This window comes from Meles meles, chromosome 1 (assembly GCF_922984935.1).
Source record: "Meles meles chromosome 1, mMelMel3.1 paternal haplotype, whole genome shotgun sequence".
Classification (NCBI taxonomy): Eukaryota; Metazoa; Chordata; class Mammalia; order Carnivora; family Mustelidae; genus Meles; species Meles meles.
The window spans coordinates 144,619,069-144,638,382 of NC_060066.1; the positions used below are offsets into that span (position 1 = coordinate 144,619,069).

The window sequence follows — 19,314 nt, forward strand, 5'->3', positions numbered from 1 at the left end:
TATATATTACTCTACCATATATGTTGTAGGTGCTTGGTAAATATTTGTTTAGTGAATGAATTCCCAGATGAAAGTTGAAGAAACTGAAATTAGGAGGCTACACATCTTGACTTTAGAAACCAGAGCCCTGACTACCCTGAAACCATCTTCTAGTCTATAACCTATTGCCTGCCCATTCAACCAAACATCATTCACTCCTTGGATGTCAAGGAAACTCTGCAACAATGGGTGTCTGCTACTGTAAACCCTTTTTGCATCAAATTTAATGACTGTTATGTGGAAACACTCAAGACTTATTGTCAGGATGCATACTTATAGTACTTACTTGATCCAGTATTTTTAGCACTGAGATGGAAGAGGACACCCTTGACCCCTCATTCTCTTTTAGGATTCCCACCCCCATCCCCAAACACCTGTTCCCCACTGAAAGTAATTCTTGAATCTTCTAAATAACAAAGTAAGAAAGACTAAGTCAGGAATGCCTATTTTAATCCTGAAATGTTTGCTATCTAAAATTGATACCAGGGGCGCCTGGGTGGCTCAGCAGGTTAAAGCCTCTGCCTTCAGCTCAGGTCATGATCCCAGGGTCCTGGGATCGAGCCCCGCATCGGGCTCTCTGCTTGGCTGGGAGCCTGCTTCCTCCTCTCTCTCTCTCTGCCTGCCTCTCTGCCTACTTGTAATCTCTGTCTGTCAAATAAATAAATCTTAAAAAAAAAAATAAAAAAAAATAAAATTGATACCAAATACAAGTACCAGCAATATTATCAATGGAGAAGAAAAGTTGCCTTTGTATCAGAGTCCACCAAGGAGAATAAAAACAGCTCTAGGTATTTCAAATGGAGGAAATTTAAACAGGGAATTAGTTATAAAGCTCTTAAAATGTGTAGAAGGGCAAAAAGAGCAATATAACCATAATAAACCCTACATTATTGGGGCACCTGGGTGACTTGATTGGTTAAGTGTCTGACTTTTGCTGTTGGGTGAGGTCATGATCTCTAGGTCATGAGATCGCACCTCGAGTTGGCCTCCCCACTGAGCATGGAGCCTGCTTGGGATTCTTCTCCCTCTCTCTCTCTCTGCCCATCCCCAGTGCACATGTGCTCTAAATAAATAAATAAACTCTACATTGTCTTTCATGATTGCATCCCCAGTGCCTAATGCAGTACACAGCATGTAGCAAGGGTTTAACAAATAGGTACTGAATCTATGATTACACCTGTGGGTGAGATTTCGTCTGTCAGTCTAGGAAAACCACAGGTTCTGTGGGAAAGCATTAGGATACCTGTCTGGCTCTGATAATTCAGTGAATGTGGATATGTGATTTGACCTCTGATAGGAAATCACATTCAGAGCCTTCTGTTCACAGCATGCCAATGGACAGTATTTATTGAACTAGGTGTTAGGTACTATTCTGGGCACTTTTCTAAGCACCTTGTATTACTAACTTAACCTTCATAGTAACCCTATGATAATGGATTCATCATTTCCCATTTTACAGATGAGGATGAAATTTAGGCAAAGAGCTTTTAAGAAGGAGGTCTAAGATCATACAAGAAAATAGCAGAGCCATGCGCCACCCACAGAGTTTGGCTCTAGAGGCTACACTTAATCTCCACCCCATCTGTCTATTCATTGCTCAAATGAGGGAAACTTAATACCTTATACATTTATTTCCCATTTTTCCCATTGTTTTCTAGGGCAGAACCCTGTTGGCTGTTTCTGTGACCTTCCTTTGGGGCCCAGAGAAGGCTGTATTTCCCAGCTCTTCCCTGTGGTTACTGTAGCTGTGCGACCGAGTTCCAGCCAGAGGAAAGTGAGCAGGAATGACATGCTTCACTTTCTGGCCTGGCCCGTTAAGCCTCTCACACATGGTGCTGTATGTTCTTTCCCTTTCGTTCAGCTTTAGGAAGGTGAGCATGGTGAGTATGGGTGCCATGTTTTGAAGTGTTGGAGCCACAAAATGGAAGAAGGCTGGATCCCTCCATGTTTCTGGGAGAACAGTCAGGAATCAATCAGAACCAACTGTGGTAGACTTTAAGTAAACAAGAGATAAACTTATACCAGTTTTATACCAATATATTTGTTGGGGTTGTTTGTTGTCACATCTAGAACTATCTTAACCAATATATGTGTGCATTGGATTGATTATCCCTGGAATGTATGTCTGGCTTTTGCATGTACTTTTCCTTAGAATTCTTATTTTTGCCTTCCAATTATTCACATCCTAAAAATTATTCAAGGTCTAAACCAAGTCCATTCACCTCCAAGCAGCTCTCTTCCACACCCATTAGCCACAATGATAATCTCTTTCCCTCAATTCCTATAGCACTTTGTTTTCTGTGCCTTCCATGTGCCCTTGTCATAGCTTCAATTTTGGATGTCTCATTTTCCCAGGGAGGTTTGTAAGCTCTTCAAGGTCAAGGATCATGTTTTTATGCTTCTTATATATCTCTGAAGTATGTAATATAGTGTTGTGCCCTGGGAATTTTCAATAAATATTTGTGGGGAAAAATGAATTTATAAATGTATTAGGCTCAAGAAAGTCTATTTTCCTAAAAACAGTCCTTCATTACTCAAGCAGGAAGGTATGTAAACTATAATTTACTGGAGTTGGTGTTCTTGTTATTCTTTTCACTGACATATACATTCTAACACTTTTTGACAACTGCTTAGAGGAGACAGAAGGCATGCTTATCAAATTTCAGATGACACAAAACTAGAGGTAATAAATAATGCACAAGATGGCAGAATCAAAACTAGGCAAGTGGGAATGAAGCAGATAGCATTTAATAAAGATAACTACAAGATTAAATTTTTAAAAACCAGTGGCCCAGTTTCGGTATGGAAAGACATGGCTAGCAGAAAAAAAATCTCACGTTTTAATTGGCTGCTGGGCTGACATGAGCCCAGAGTGGTACATGGGACCCCACTCAAAGTTAGGCTCAGGGCACTGAGTGGCAGGCAAATTATTTAGGCTCTAAAAGGGCACTGGCATTAACTAAGTTTGCTAGGTAGAGGCCAATTGGAGGTAGATGGAGACTCAGTTTTGGGTTGGAATTGGGGGGAGGAACAAAGTCTCGTATTTTAGCCAGGTCAAGAACAGCACATGGGTTGGCTTTCAGCTGTAGCGTTAGAGGAAACCCCTGTCTGAGGCCACCGTTAAGTGTTTTCTGACAGCAAGTTAGTACTGATAGGGCAGCCTGGGTCCCCTGAGAGTCTTGTCTCAGAAGTCGAACAAAGTAGGTCTTCAAGGTTTGTTATTTTAATTTTGGCCCCTCTCCTACGTCAGGGTAAGAGCTGCCCTTCACTTAAGACCCCTCACTTTTGGGGCGCCTGGGTGGCTCAGTGGGTTAAAGCCTCTGCCTTTGGCTCAGATCATGATCTCAGGGTCCTGGGATCGAGCCCCGCATGGGGAGCCTGCTTCCTCCTCTCTCTCTGCCTGCCTCTCTGCCTGCTTGTGATTTCTCTCTGTCAAATAAATAAAATATTAAAAAAAAAAAAAGACCCCTCACTTTTGAAGCTGAGAAATGCCATGGCATCTGGCATTTACATTCAGGTCATCTTTGAGACAGGGAGAGAAGGCAGATCACATCTTCTCTGGGCTCAGTTGGGACAATCATTCCAGGATCCTCAGATTGATCTTCTCCTAGAAGCCCACATTTCCTAAAAACTGGGATCAGAATTCTGGCAAGAAGCCTGTGGCCTTGGCACTGGGTCATCAAGAAAGTGAATACAATCTTAGGTGGTGTGAATAGAAGTCTAGCATCTGGAACAAGGGTCCTGCCGTCGTCTGTGCCGGTCACAACACACAGGAAGAATTGTTTCTATTGTGGATACCATGAGTTAAAGAGATACAGACAAACTGGTATGTGTCAAAAGGAAGACTATCAGCATGTTGGAACCCAAATCACTAGTTACTTTTTGGTGGTTCAGGGTCAAGGCCAAGATGGGGGGTGGGAGGGTGGTATCAGGCAACATAGATATGAGAACTGTCTTCAGATAACATGAAGGCAATCTTGTGAAAGAGAATATGAGCTTGTTATGTAATGCTAGAAGACAGAATTTGGACCAGTGGGTTTTAAGTTCCAAATGAAGATTTTAACCATTATGGCTCTTCAAAAGTAGAATATGCTTCTTAAGTTAGAGAGGTTTAAAATGCTCAAGTGAAGATCTTATGACTGTCATGTATGTTTTAGCTGGAGTTCAGGACCTTTGGATGGGAAGTTAGAGGATTTCTAAGGTCTCGTTCAAATCTAATGTTTCATGATCTAATCAATCTTTAACTTGGAAATGTGCTACAGAATCTGAGAAAAGAATCTTATTAGCTGAGACCATTTTGGAGTTATGGTTTGGTTTTTGAAGTGGGTCGTCTCAAAAGAAACAGAACCCAAGGATTATTTAATCTGTGATAGGTAAGGGGAGAAAAATAGTGCCATTACGAAGGAAAAGGCACTCCCTGAGGTTTATGGAAAAAGAAACATTCAACAAATACCACGGGAATTGAACGGAGTCTGTACTGGCATGAAGGGAATGCCAGGGTGAAGGTTGGAAACCTTCTTTCCTAGTGATGAGAAGTTGTGATGCTATGTTTGTCTGACACTGCGCGATGGGAGCGCTGGTCCATAGTGGGGAAAACACGCTTGGTCTTTGCCTCCCTACATCTGTGGGCCCTGGAGACAATCACACCAGAATCCCATTGTCCATGACAACTGATTGTCCTGTGTTTCTATATCTCTGTTCTTCTCTCAACATGTGTTTTTGGACTCTTCCTCTTTCTCACAGATGGGAAGAAACACATTCTTAGAATCTCTTGGCTCACCGGGGGTGAAAGGTCATTCTCAGATCTGGGTAGGAAAGCGGATCCTCACGCTAGGAACTGGGGGTGGTAGCAGGTGTAGGGCAACCGGGGACCGAGAGAGTAGGGAGAAAGGTCAGAGTATTTATCCACAAAGGAATCACCCCATCCCTTGGCCTCTTGACCACCACGAAGCCCTCCAGACACTCTGCTCAAACCATGGCATCTTCACGTGCGCCTTGGGGTCGATGTGAGGTGTGCACCTGCGGCGGAATACAGGTAACCTCAGGCCCGGGTCCACCGCGGTTCCCACTGCGCACAGCTCCGGCGCTCACCGCTTCCTCCGCCCACTCCTCGTGCGGTGCTCGCTGCTGCAACTCCCGCCTTGGCTGCAGCAAACCCGAAAGAGCCGGGGTGGGAGCGCGGGCCGGCGCCGGGAGCTCTGGGCATGCTCAGTCGCTCGGGCAGGGCTCGGGGCGCGAGCCGGGCTCCTCCTGCACCACATTCATCCGCTGCCAAGGGGAGCCGCCGGGCGCTCGCAGGCTCGGCGCGCGCTGCCCGAGGGAGGACCCCGCCGCCGCCGCCCCGCCGCCTCCCGGAGCCATGGCAGCGCTCGGCCACCCCGCCGCCTTCGGCCGGGCCACCCACGCCGTGGTGCGGGCACTGCCCGAGTCCCTGTGCCAGCACGCGCTGAGGCGCACCAAGGGCGACGAGGTGGATTTCGCCCGTGCCGAGCGGCAGCACCAGCTCTACGTGGGCGTGCTGGGCAGTAAGCTGGGGCTGCAGGTGGTGCAGCTGCCGGCCGACGAGAGCCTCCCCGACTGCGTGTTCGTGGAAGACGTGGCCGTGGTGTGCGAGGAGACGGCCCTCATCACTCGACCCGGGGCGCCCAGCCGGAGGAAGGAGGTAACTGACCGCCTGGCGACGCGAGGGGCGCGGCCGGGAATGCGCACCGGGCCCTCCCCCGCCGCCCGCGCGGGAGTTGCGGGCGGAATCGCGAAATTGGCCCCCGGCTAGTTCAAAACTTCTCCTTTTGGGGGAGAGGGGGTGTGTGTGAGAGTGAGAGACAGAGAGAGAGAAGTTCATTGTTCACGCCTCCTGGCTGTCGGCACAGCTGGGGTGCCTCCAAGACGCCCCGACTGAGTGTGGTGGTGCGGACTCCGGCAGGTGGGTGGGGTGGGGAATCCACCTCACTGGCATTTTTCACGTGTAAAGAGTGAACAGTGGTAGAGACAGTGCAACTCTGAGCGTTTCCCAGGGAGGGTTGCTGCTCCTGGCTGGGCGAGGAGTCTTGGGGGGCAGCGCTGGTTTGTGACCCTGAAGCCCCCAAGTCCCGCCTGGGGCTTGGAGCCGCGCGGGCCTGAGGAATCAACCCAGTGTTGGCGGCACAGACCTGGGGCGTCCCGAGTTACTTTTTAGTGGTGGCGAGTGAGTCGGGCAGAAAGCGAGTGTCAGGGGAGTGGTTTGTTGGTGAGCTGAGAATACGTGTTCACGAATAGAATAGGCGAGGTGTGGAAAGCTGTCCTCGGTGTAGGGTGTTGGGTTTAATTAAAAATGGTTGTTTCAGAAATTCCATGATTTTTACGATGTTTTTAAACTTACAGAATTAAAGCTTTGTGTGTTCTCAAGGGAAAGTGGTTACTTTCAAATAGTGCAGCTTGTGAAAATGGCTGTGATGGCTTTAAACCCAAGGCAGGTTAGTGGGGAGAAAGAGAGTGAGAATGGATTTTAAAATGCCATCTGGCATGGGTTCCCCTTATCACCAGGCTAAAAGCCCAGCCTCAAGACTCTGTTTCTGTTGGCATCAAGTGACATTGCAAGAAGCCCGTGGTTTCTTTCATATCTGGACAGTTAGGGATTCCCCCCTCCCCATTTCGTCTTTATTCAGTGGACATTAGAAATGCCTCATAGAGCTCATAGTTAAAATATGCTTACTCTGCACATGCTTCACTACTTAGTTGATAGAACATACATGGGCTGAGAGAATAAGCATATTGCATTTATTTCTTACTGAGACAGTTCAGCCGTTGTTCACCCTACCTTAGCAGAAAACAAAAAGACTAACCAGTCTCGTTTTCTTTACCTTTTATTTCCTTTGCCACACCTTTGAGTCATTGAGATGGCCTACTCTATTTTATTTTATTTTATTTTATTTTATTTTTTTTAAAGATTTTATTTATTTATTTGACAGAGAGAGATACAAGTAGGCAGAGAGGCAGGCAGAGAGAGTGAGAGGGAAGCAGGCTCCCTGCCGAGCAGAGAGCCCGATGCGGGACTTGATCCCAGGACCCTGAGATCATGACCTGAGCCGAAGGCAGCGGCTTAAACCACTGAGCCACCCAGGCGCCCGGCCTACTCTATTTTAAACTGATAAGCATATAACCCCATGTGAATACTTCTGGTGTGTCCTAGGCCATATGGCACAACTGTGGTTTGTGTTTAAAAGAGTAAAAGACATTTCAAAAACCCTTTCAAAATGGTACTCCTTTGATGAGGGTAGTCCAATTTCCTGTCAAGAGGCTTTTGCACGTTTAATCATCCATTTCATTTTATTCCTATAATAAAACCTTCCAAATTTTGGCTTCCTGATTGTAAGTGGGCAGTGATCCTTCTCCCCTGTCAGATTTTGAGGCATACATTTTAAGCTGGCTTCACTCTTCTTTCAATCTAGTGGCTCTCTGCCAGAGACCCCACAGTGTGGTGGATAGGAACACCAGACCACAGCTAATTCTGTGACCTTGGGGAGTGTCTCTTGCCTCAACTTTCTCACCTGAAAAGTAGACCTAATACTTATTTCATAAATTTGTTGTACTAAATTTGTTAATCCATCTGAAGTTTATAGGGTAGGACATTTCATGAATGGTGGTTGTTATTATTTACTTAACAATGGGTCATGGAAGATTTTCTTTTTTTTGAGCAGTGAGAAGTCTGCTATATACTGAGGTAGTTACAGTGACATTTCCCCTTCCCACGGTGAAGGGGAGTCATATTCACACCTTGGGATCCATCCTAATCTGCTATGTAGCACTTCCTCCCAGCTTGAGTTTCCTACAGGTGCATATTGTCTCCCAAAAATGCCTTTACCATTGCATATGATCTGAATCAGCAGAGTAACATCTTGTAGCCAGAGAGAGCACGGGCAGTTGTGTTGGATGGGGTGCTTCTGGAAGGCAGGGCTATGCAGTCTTCTGGAAGACTAACACTCTATGAAATCTCCCACCAGTTCACTGCATTAATTGTTGAGTGAATGAATGAATGAATGAAATGCTAACTAGCTAATATTAACAAGCTCATAATAATTACTTCAAGATTCTCTTTGGACTGTTGTATATACTTTTCATGTGATACCTGCCTCCCTAACTGAAATATCACAACAGTGAAGGCATTATTTTAAGATTATTGCCGCTGATCTCCTTGCCATGTGTCTCCTTACTCTCCATTCCATTCTTCATGCTATAGAGTCCAAGTCTCTAAGCTGCTCTTTCTAAAACTCAGATCTGATCCTGTCCCTGCTCTGATGAAGCTTCTTGAAGAACCCTCCATTAAGCTTGATAAACCCATTGAGTTGTACTCTGTCTGCCTTTCCAGGTTCAGTTGCAACTCTGACTCTACCCCAGGTGCCTCCCAACCTTTTGGCTCAAGCCAGGTTCTTTCACTAAAGCTCACCACGCTTTTCTTTTCTAGGCATACATTTCTCTTTTGTCTAGGACATTCTTCCTCTTTTCTCTCTTCTCCATTCTACCTAGCTGTTCTACTCATGCATCATTTCTCAGTTTGCTGTTATCATTAATATTATCAGCTAATCTCTATTGGGTGCTTGCCATTTGCAAAACATAGTGTCAGATTTATGACATGGATTTCACTGAATGCCCACACCAACCCTTTGAGCTCAGTACTATCATTATTCTTACTTTAAAGTTGACAGGAACTGAAGCTTAGAGAGATTAAATACCTTGGCCAAGGTTATAAAGTGGAACCAGTGAAACTAGGACTTGAACTCGAATTTGTAGCACTCTAAAGCTCTAGTCCCAACCACTGTGACACTAAACAACCAAGCATAGGGTTGTTCCTCCTTTTATGAGCACTTGTAACTCTCTGCACTTCCTTCTATGGTGTCTTTCATACCGTATGATAACTACCTCTTTTAACTTTCTGTATCTCCCCACTATTATGAGAACTCTCGGGACAAGGATCACATCTGCATTCCTTAACATTTTATTCCCAGGACCTTGCACACAAGACTCATGCAGCAAATGTTTTGTTGGACATGTGTGTCCATGACTTTAGATCAACCTTAGGTTTCCCTGCTTAGGACATATTTGGTGTTTTGCAGGCATTCTCAATAGAGTCCCAAAAGTTTCGTTACAAGTGCAGGTGATTTATAATTGTTTTGTTTTTCTCTTCCTCTCCTTGTACCTGTCTCTGTCTCTTGTTATTTTGCTTGTTTTTATAATAATTCTGGAAAATTACTTTATCAAAACATCATGTTATATTTAATGACTTTTCTTCCTTGGAAGAAAGGACTGAGAACAGAACTCAAGAAAGTAACCCTTCTGTGAAAGCCACAATGGAGCCTACCGAGATTAGTAAAATGCAGGTGCTGTCTGCAGGAAGCTTAAGTTTTAGTGAAGAAAACTGCGTGTAGAGAGTCAGCAAATAATGTTAATTGTCTCATAACTCGGTCTTCATGAAGACAGACAAATTAGCTTTGAGAACCAGTTATAATGATGTACTGTATGGTGACTAACATAACATAATTTTAAAAAAAGAGAACCAGTCGTATTTTAAATGAATTCAGCTTGATTTTAGAAGAAAAAAAGTCAACTTATAAATGCCAACATCCTGTAAACAAATACTTAAGAGCTAAAGTAAGACAAGTGACAGAATGTAAAAGGATTGGGTTTAAAAAAATTAAAATTTTTGGATGGGTTATACATTTCTGCAGCACCAAATTCAAAAGGTACAAGAGGATAGATAGGCAGTGCAAGTAAGTTTCCCTGCTCTTGTACCTGACTTACCCTGTTCCCTTCCTTAGAGGCAGCTACGAATAACATTTTCCTGATTTTCCTTACAGAGGGTTTTTAGTACATAATGATTAACTGGTGAAGGTTACTCAAGCAAAATTGTAAAGTATATCCTGTGCCCTTTTGCCCCTCTTTCAGAGTCATTTTATCCTTTCCCAGGTACCAAGGATTAGTATGTGGGATATTCTGTCTAGGAGTAAAAACACACAAACTCATTCTCACAAGGTGATAACGGCCCTAATTATCCTTTCCTGGACCATTTATGTTTTTAGGGGCTTCTTGAGGAAGAAGGCAATGCACATAGCACAAGGTAACAAATCCAAAAAGTGGAATTGGACATTGGGTAGGGACATGGAGGCATAAATGGAAGGCACGAGCAATACCTATTTAGATAGAAATTCCCCTTTTGTTAGGGCACTTAACTGTTTGGACCTACATATTTTGGCCCTGGGTTTATTCTTTGGTTAAGCTAAAAGCATAACCCTGATGATCCCAGAGCAAGGTGAACATCAAGACCATGTCTAATGACTAACTAACATGTACCACGTTGTGTGTGTGTGTGTGTGTGTGTGTGTGTGTGTGTGAATTGCAAAACATGGTATTATTATGAACTGTATTTAAAAGAAGGAAACTGAGGCTCAGGTAACCAGAGTTAAGTAAGTTGTCCAAAAACATACAGCTAATAAGTGACAGAACTGAGGTCTTCATGAAAATGTGAAGGTCATTCTCCTTGATGTGCTTGTAGCCAGTTGTGGTTAATCATAACAGAACATTAAATCAATAACAAAATAACTACCCGAATCCCTTTTTATGCAGCCAGCAATATGCAAATCTCAGTTGGATATTAACGAGGGGAAAGTTTTACTTCCCTCCTCTCATAAATGAGAGTCGATTGTTTTCATTTTAGTTAAATAATAATAATCTGATCATTTACGTGAAACCCCAGAATTACATAGGCACAATTTGTGCAGAATTGTATCTTCTTTACCACCAGACTGGATGATTGCCTTTTAAAATGCATCCATTTTCTCAAATTTCTTTTTAACATCAGGTGAGAAAACTCCCCTAAGCCATAATTAGAACTTACTCTTCATCTCACCAAGATGGAAAGTAGATGTGCTGGAGGCTCTTTACATGGCAGCAGATTAACGGCTCTTGATAAATTGTCACCTCCAACTGGTTAGAACAACTGCTCCCTTTCAGGATGTTTCTTTCTGACTCTACTTGGCCTTGGCAAAAAATGTTTGGAACTTGATATGTCTTGGAAACTGGAGTGCATCTATATATAATGCAATCTATTCCCATGCAGTTGATCTTGAAAGCCTTGAAAATAAAGAACACAGTGATGAGTAGGGAGTGACTTCTATTAGATACTATTAGCTGAAAATGAGCTTTCTGCAGAGATTCCTAGGATCATTAGAGAATCATTATAAGACTAAGAAGGCAGAGATGGATCCTTATAATTCAGATATGGTGGAAAATAGCTTTTGCATGTATTTAAGTTTTTGTTGAGCTCAGATTTCTTCAAAATTGGTTTTACTATAGTAATGGTAAGTGTCCATCCATTAATATAAGCCACAACACAGAAAAATCTACTTAAGACTTTTGAACAAAGATTTACCTTCTATTGCTTTTGAATCATACATAAATTATTCATCACCTCTTATGAATCTCAGTATGAATTTGGAGATGCGTGTTTAAAAAATGAGTGCTGGTTGTTGTTTATTTCATGGGCATTTGCTATTAACATCTGTAATCACTTGAGAAAGCCTCATTTTCTACCTGGAGACTTGGACACATTGTAGAGTTCATTCCCCTACTCAAGAGATATCATGATTAAAGGTAAAATAAATGAAATTTTAATGAAAGAAAAGTTTCATTCATATCTTATGCAGAGCACAGTGTGTTGTTCATCCCAGGTAGTCAATAAATGTTTATTTACCAAAGCTAAGTCCCCGATGTTCTATCAACATGCTCCTCTGACCTTTGAAGTTAGCTTGTATTATTTTCCCTAAACTGATATTAGGTTTTAAATCTGTTAGTGTCCTCAGGCTCATTTCATAAGCAGGCACTTTTCATCCAAATGGACAAGCAGGAATAATCTCAAACAACAAATCCCATTTAAAAATATGTGCATGTAACGCCATCCCAGTTCCCTTCATCATTGTCAAACAATTTAATAATGTACATTGTCTTCCTGAAGCTGAGTGCTAAAGGAGGAGTAGCATCACATGGAGAGAATAAATAACCAGACTTTAGACTCCTGTTTCTGAATGTTTAGGTCATCTAAACAAGTATGACTAGAGAAAACAGCTCAGCAGAGTACAAAGATGAAAGTACACGTTTTTACAGGGTTGGTTTAATTTTGCCCAACAAATCAATGTGGGCAAACCTGACTTAGTTTATGTTAACAAATTAAAGAGAATACAGCTTTTAAGCTGCTTTTGCTACTGGATGAGCTTATAGGGGTAAATTTTCATTATTGTGAATATGAATACATCAACATTTTGCTTGATTTGAATATGTTTAATTAACTAAACAGACCTTTGCCTTTATTAAAGATATTTTGCCTTGATTTCTTTGTTCTTGTTTTGTTTAAGAAATACTAAAATTTTCTAATTTGCTTATGGTACTAATTATGAGTGCCATGATTATATTAAAAATGACTGTACTTTAGAAGGTAAAGGAAGAATAGTTGTATCACTCCTATATGTTTGTTCATTCAGCAACTGTCTACTGCATGCCAGACCCAATGTTTGGTGCTAGGGAGACATAGCTGAATTAGATAACACTGCTGCCCTTAGGATCTCACAGTTCCCTAGGGAGGCAGACTGGTGACAGATGCTTGCAGACAAAGGGGACTGGTTTCACAACAGGGTTCAGTCTAGTGCTATGGAAGCTCCAGGAAGAGTGTCTGACCCACATCAGGACCTCTCAAAAGAAGAGAATATTGAGCTAGAAGTCACCAGGAAAGGAAGAGAGGCAGCATTCCAGAGACAGCGAGCACTATGAGGTAGGATAGGGGTGATAGTCCAGTAAAAGTGATTTCATTAGCATTGAGGAGGATACAGCATTGAAAAAAGCCTGTCTATGCCCTCTCAGAGCGCTGAGATTTCGTTCCCTAGTTCCAGGTTCACCAAGAGAACTACATCCTTAACTGTATTTCCTGTTCAGGGCCTAAAGCAATTGACCCCTTAGCACAGCCTATTCCTAATTGTGCACTCCAAGACCGAGTCTTATTTCTTGAGGTTGCTAGAATGCCATTTGGTAGGGGAAGTAATTTTTCCTCTTTGGTCCCAAATTTGCCACATTAGGATATATTGGGTAAACCTGGCATCCCATAGTATATAGTTATATATAACATTATCCACGTCAATGGCAAGTAAGAGAAAATTATTTCCTCTTTGCTGTCAAAATGTGTTTTTATTCACACATCTTTCCATCTTTGCAGTAGGCATTAGTGAATCTCACACTAATATAAATCAAGTGCAGCCTAAAGTAAGCATCCATCTGTACTCATAGGTGAAATATACTGCAAAAGGCAACATGGTAGGGGTATAACACTGTTCTAGGAGCGGGAGATACTGGTTTTGATTTTTTGCAGTGGTAGGAATATCTAATATTCTTTCCAACTTGGAGATGCTGTGTTTTCTTTCTGGGTCTCAGGTCATGTTGGGACGGGACATAGAGGGTAGGGGAAAAAAAGGATAAGGAGATGTGGAAAAAATGATGGGGCAACGATGATAACTTAGGTTCGTGAGATGGGATTAGGGTTTAGTGAATAAAAAATACTGGCTTTTATTCAACCTGACACATCTTGTCCTCGTAACTAACCAATCCTATGACATCATGCCTTGCTCATGATAATCCATTATGAGATAAAGCTGAATTTCCCAACTCTATTTCAAAAGCTCAGCTCACTCAACCATTTATAGCATATTTAAGTAACTTTTTATTTAGAAAACTTAGATAAGAGCCACTGGGAGAGTGTAACATACCTAGACCCACGTACTGTCTGCATCACATTACTTCAGTGTCTGCCAGTTGATGTTTCTGTGGTAAATGTGAATCAATGGCTTGAAGAAATGGAGAGTGAATGAATATGAAGTATATACTGTGAATGAATGTGAAATATATAAGTTGTGTTTTTTGTTAGAACTAAAAGTCTTGACTTGCCCATGGCAGTTCTTGCTTACAGACCCTCTGTGCATATGTGTTGATTTCCATTCCTGGTGCTAAAATTTGGGTTTTGTTTTCAAAATTTTAACTTTTGTCTTCCAAAACTTCATAGTTATTTTTCTAAATAAGAAAAAAAAAAGTATACCCATTTAAATGTAGCCTTTCTGTAGTTAGCTATGTACAATTTAAGATTGTTAACAGTAAGATACTGATGTAATTATTTTTAAGGTTTGGAGATAATGTTTGTGGTAAACTTAGACTTTTTTTGTCTGAAATTATTCAAAGAGCTGAAATTATCTAATTTAATGCTCTTGGTATGATTAAAAGATAATAATGGAAAAAACACATCTACTTTATTCTCTTAATTATAATTTTTGGGGGTCATACAGAACCCCCATTTTACAAAGAAAGGATAACATAACTATGGTTTGGCTTTGGGCCATATTTTAGGCCACTATGATATAAACATATTTTCCAATTCCAGAGTTTTATGTGGAGAAATTTAAATCTAGTGCTTTATTTTGAGGTACTCAAACCATTTTATTCTTGCTTTTGGTATTCTTCTTTCTTTACACCCTCTTAGTCCTTCATCAGGGGCCCAGGTTTTCCAGTTCTCCTTTCTGCAAAAAATACAGTGTTGGGAGACAGAGAGACCCTAGTCACAAAGGGTGCTGCTTTCTTCATTTTTATGTTATTCTCAAACTAAACATCTCCAAAGCTTTAGGCCTCCCCTAGTTTCCAGGCTTTCCCAGGCCACCCCAAATATGTGAATAGTTTAGCGATGAACAGAACACAGCTTCAAGACAAGGCTTTTTGTACAGTTGTGTGTGTGCATGTTTTTAAACTGCTGTCCTTCACCTACCATAGAGGGGTCATGAAATCAATTAGTGGGTCATGACCAGCCCATTTATTTTTATTGTAACAGAATCAACAGAAAATGTCAGAGTGCACTGCAACATGGTAAGATGGTGTCATGAAACCTTTTTTCATTTGTATACATTTGTGTTTCTATGTATACTAATTAGTTATATAAAATATGTTTCTTACTATAGGTCACTGCCAAAAAAAAAAAAAAAAAAAAAAGTGAAAACCCACTGTGTCTCCTTTGAATTGGATTGCACCTCTCAGCCTCTTTTTAAAAATTCTGGAGGACCATGCCTGTTGTCCAGTTGGGATCTGGGAATCCTGGCCAAAATCCCAACCGTTTCTCTATGGGTATCAAGTCATGCTTGATTTCCATTTGCATAGGTTGGAAATCGGACCTTCTGGCTAATTGGAACCCTGTCCGTTGGGGCGGGAAGTGAAGCTTAATGGAGGAACATGAGGAGGAGAAAGACTGTCAACTCCACAATTTGCTAGAAGCTGATTCTACCTCTCCTTCGGTGACATTCTATACCAGTTGAGGGAAGGTTACATTAAGACAGGCAAGCGTAGTTTCCATCTGAACTGGCATCTTTTTCATTTTTTTGCAAGTAGAAAATGTGGTAGCAATAAGAACTGAACCAGTGAGCAAACTGCATCCAGGAGTGTTGACACCTATATTTTCTTACCAGCAACTTCCAGATGGAAGCTGAGATCTGCAATGACCCCAGGAAGCCTCAATGTCCAATGTTAGGATTTCCATTGCATTTGGGGATGGAAACACAGAACACTTCTTTTTTTCTTCAAAGAACCCCAGAATGTGTCAAAACACAAAATGTCCTAAAACATAATTATAATGTTCATGCCATTCTCAGACCACTGCATAAAGGCCTAGAAGAGACCTTGAAAATCACTGGTTTCATCATTTTTTCTTCACACTCTGCAGCACTAAATAGGTATAAATCCAGCCTTTACAGACGAATGCCCAAAGGAACTTTAATTTTCTTCCCCAAGTAACCCATTTTAGAAATATTTGTTAGTGTTAGTACTCTTACAAAGTATGAATCATTTGAACTAACATATAGGTTGGGGTTCATTCTAACAAAGTGTATTTGACTGGTTAGTAACAAGTTAGTCTGTAATTAGAGGGAAACCGCATCCGATTTTCAGTGGTAACCCCCCTTTGCACAGCTGAGCAGCCTAGTACTAAGAGTAGAGTGTACTCTCTCACACCTGCTCTTTTGTCCCCCTCTAAAGCAGTGCTTTGAAGATTTTGGTAAGAGAATAATTATAGAGGCAAACAGTGTGGCCATGACTGGAGAAATTGTGTGTTTGTAGGAAAGGGGTTTGGAATTGTGCATCTTGGAGCTATACTACATGAGAAAAAAAAAAAAAATGGGTAATGCATTTGTCATGTCCATGACAACATTTTTCTTTGTGAGCACTGAGCTGGATAACTGAAGCCTCTGAGTGGTTTGCAAGAAAACTGAGGACAAATATTGCTTCTAAACTAGTCCCCAGAGAGGAGCTTCTCCATGAGGGAGAGAAGGAATAGGGATTTAGGTTAGAAGGTTTTTTTGAAAGTAAGTGCAGAAAAACATACAAGATATAGCCAACTGGCCTCAACGCGGCTGAGGTTTCAATTATGATTCGATTCACGCTCCCTGAAACACTCGCCTGCCCTGAGGTCAGTCTAATGACTGGAAATTCTACAAATGCAACAGCTACTGTCCCTTGGACTGTTTTAAACACACACACACACACACACACACACACATAGAGTTTATATACATTCAGCATCAAGTTTGGATAAAATCAGTTTTCTAACAAAGCCTTCCTTCTGCATAATGTTTGGTAGTAATGCAGATCATCACAACTAATTAGAGGGATTCTTGAGTTACATTATTTTGGTGGACCACTAGCCAGGAGAAATATTTTTTTGAATGAATTCTGCTTTTTCACTGGGCTCTTTCAGCTTGTAATCAACTTTGTATCACCCTTCCTTCCTCTTGATTTCACCCTTTTTTGGAGCTGTCAGTGGAGGAGAAAGAATGTATGCAGTCCCTGGAGCTTTCTTACCCTTCTTTACTTTCCTTCTGTTGAGGAGTTCCCATAACACCATGAATTTTTCCTCATATTCTGGTCTGGATAGTGATTTTCAAATTACAAGTTTCAAATCAGAAGTAGATCGTAAAGTCCACCTAGTGGGTCCCTCTACTTGTTGTTCACACTCTTGTATAAATGAACTGGAATTGAAAATGTCAGAGCACATGCATTACCCATAAGACAGCCAAGTATTATTTCCTTTATACACATACATACAGTTCCCTTGTGTGTGGTGGATTGTGACATAAGGTGTATTTCTGGCTGGAGGTCATTGCTATTGAAATCTGCTTACCTAGGAAACCAAGATAAAACTTAACCAAGTTCTAATATTAGCTTTTATTGATATTCTTTGCTGTTTGCAGCAACAATAGAATTTTGACATCTGTCAGAGCCACTGATTTTCATTGAGCAAATAGGCAGTTTGTCTCATTTTATTACCTGGTAGGAAGGCAGAACCACTTGTCTCAATGCAGCAAAATGCAGGAGATGGAAAGGAAGAGAAGAAACACAACGTAGGGGGCAAGTTTGGGGTTCCTTTCAGAAGTAGGTATTTTCAGATATCAAGGACTCCATCACAAAAATGGTTTAGAATATTTCCATACACTTAGACATGATACCTTCACTTGTAAATTAAGTTATGATGATGTGTTGTGATAGGGCAGGATGGCAGGTACTCAGACGGTACACCAGTTATTAAAAGGGCCACGTTAGAGCCCGGTACATTTTTATGTTTTGTTGACCCCAGCCTCCTTCCCACTGATTCTACTTTCCCCTGCTCCCCACTAATCTGCCCACGTGCATCTTCAGCTTGCCCCACTCCCTAAATCCATCATCACTTGAGGTCCTGGGTCATCTCGGGTTCCCCGAGCATTGTCGTTTCCAGGATGCACACCTCTCACACCAAGTCTGGTACCTGCAGACACATGCTTTTAAACTGCCTCAGGAGGCAGACCAATTCCTGGGACATTCCTTGAGCTGTGCTTTCTCTTCTTTTCTATGGCCTTCAAGAGTGGAAAAGGACAGCTAGGGATGCAAATTACGGTTGGCCCGCTTATTAGTTGAGTCATGTTGAGCAAGGGGAGCTTCAGTTTCAGCATCTGTAACAATGGGGGTGGTTGAGCATCTGTAAGTTTATGTGCCTAGATGCATTAACATGTTAAAGTGCTGAGTTGTACTTTGCACAGAGTAGCTCTTCTTTCAGTGATCAGTCCCTCCTTTTCTGTTGTTATCTGCTTTTTGTATTTCTAGAGAGCAGTCATTCTAGCCCTTAAGGTTGAGACTGTTTTTTTCTCTTCCTACTTCTTACCCTGGAAGCTAAAGAGCTCCATCTCTTCAGCTTCCGGCTCGCTGCCTGTAGCCTGTCCAGACATTAAGACTTTGCTTAGGAATTGGGATCCATGGCTCTTGTATTTTGTGCCCCTCTGCTGGCTCTACCGAAACATGCCAGGAGGCTGGGAAGACCATTAAAACCTCTGCCTGAGCCTCAGTGGGCACCTGGGCCAGTCCCCCAGCACCTGTGTGTGCTGCTATACAAGCAAGTCCCGGGGGGGCTCTGGCTTTCGCTCCACTCATTTTGTTAGGAGCAAGTCATCCTCAACTTAATCAAAAGATGCTTTTCTTTCCATAGTTGTTTTTCATCCTCTGATCTTCTAAGCAAATGAATACGTAGAGAATCTCTGCCTTTAAATTTACCATTTGATCTTGAGCCAGTCATTTATGAGTATTTATTTTTTTTAATATTTTATTTATTTATTTGACAGACAGAGATCACAAGTAGGCAGAGAGGCAGGCAGAGAGAGAGAGAGAGAGAGGAGGAAGCAGGCTCCCCACCGAGCAGAGGGCCCAATGTGGGGCTCGATCCCAGGACCCTGAGATCATGACCTGAGCCGAAGGCAGAGGCTTTAACCCACTGAGCCACCCAGGCGCCATTTATGAGTATTTAGATTTGAATTTGTATTTCTAATATCATTATACATTTAGTATATTTTAAGGACTTTAAATTTTTTGTTTTATTTAATTTTTTATTATTACCATTTTTATTGAAGTATAGTTAACACATAATATTATATTAATTTTAAGTAATACAACATAATGAATCAACAAATTCCATGCATTATACAGTGCCCACCACAATAAGTGTAGTCACGCTACAACATGATTACAAAATTGTTATTATTTGTATTTTAATATAGTTGTACACAATGTTACATTAGTGTCCCTGTATAATATAGTGATTCAACTAATCTATATGTTATGCTATGCTCACTACCAGTATAACACCCATCTCTCACCATATAGTGTTGTGATTCTCTTGACTATATTCCCTTTACTCTACTTTTATCCCTGTGA

General features: G+C 41.7%; 1 protein-coding gene across 2 annotated transcripts in view; it reads left to right on the top strand.

Annotated features, from left to right (window-relative positions):
- The first annotated feature begins 5,053 nt into the window (after window positions 1-5,053).
- The window catches only part of DDAH1 (dimethylarginine dimethylaminohydrolase 1), a 134,289-nt gene continuing 120,028 nt past the window's right edge, over window positions 5,054-19,314 (top strand). The window contains exon 1 of one of the 2 annotated variants that reach the window (XM_046028316.1): window positions 5,054-5,074. Coding sequence is in view for 1 of the 2 variants with exons in the window: in XM_046028314.1 (XP_045884270.1) it covers window positions 5,399-5,701 (303 nt within the window). In the remaining variant the exon portion in view is untranslated. Of the gene's footprint in view, window positions 5,075-5,107; window positions 5,702-19,314 lie in introns of those variants that run through there. The other variant, XM_046028314.1, reaches the window with a different exon arrangement.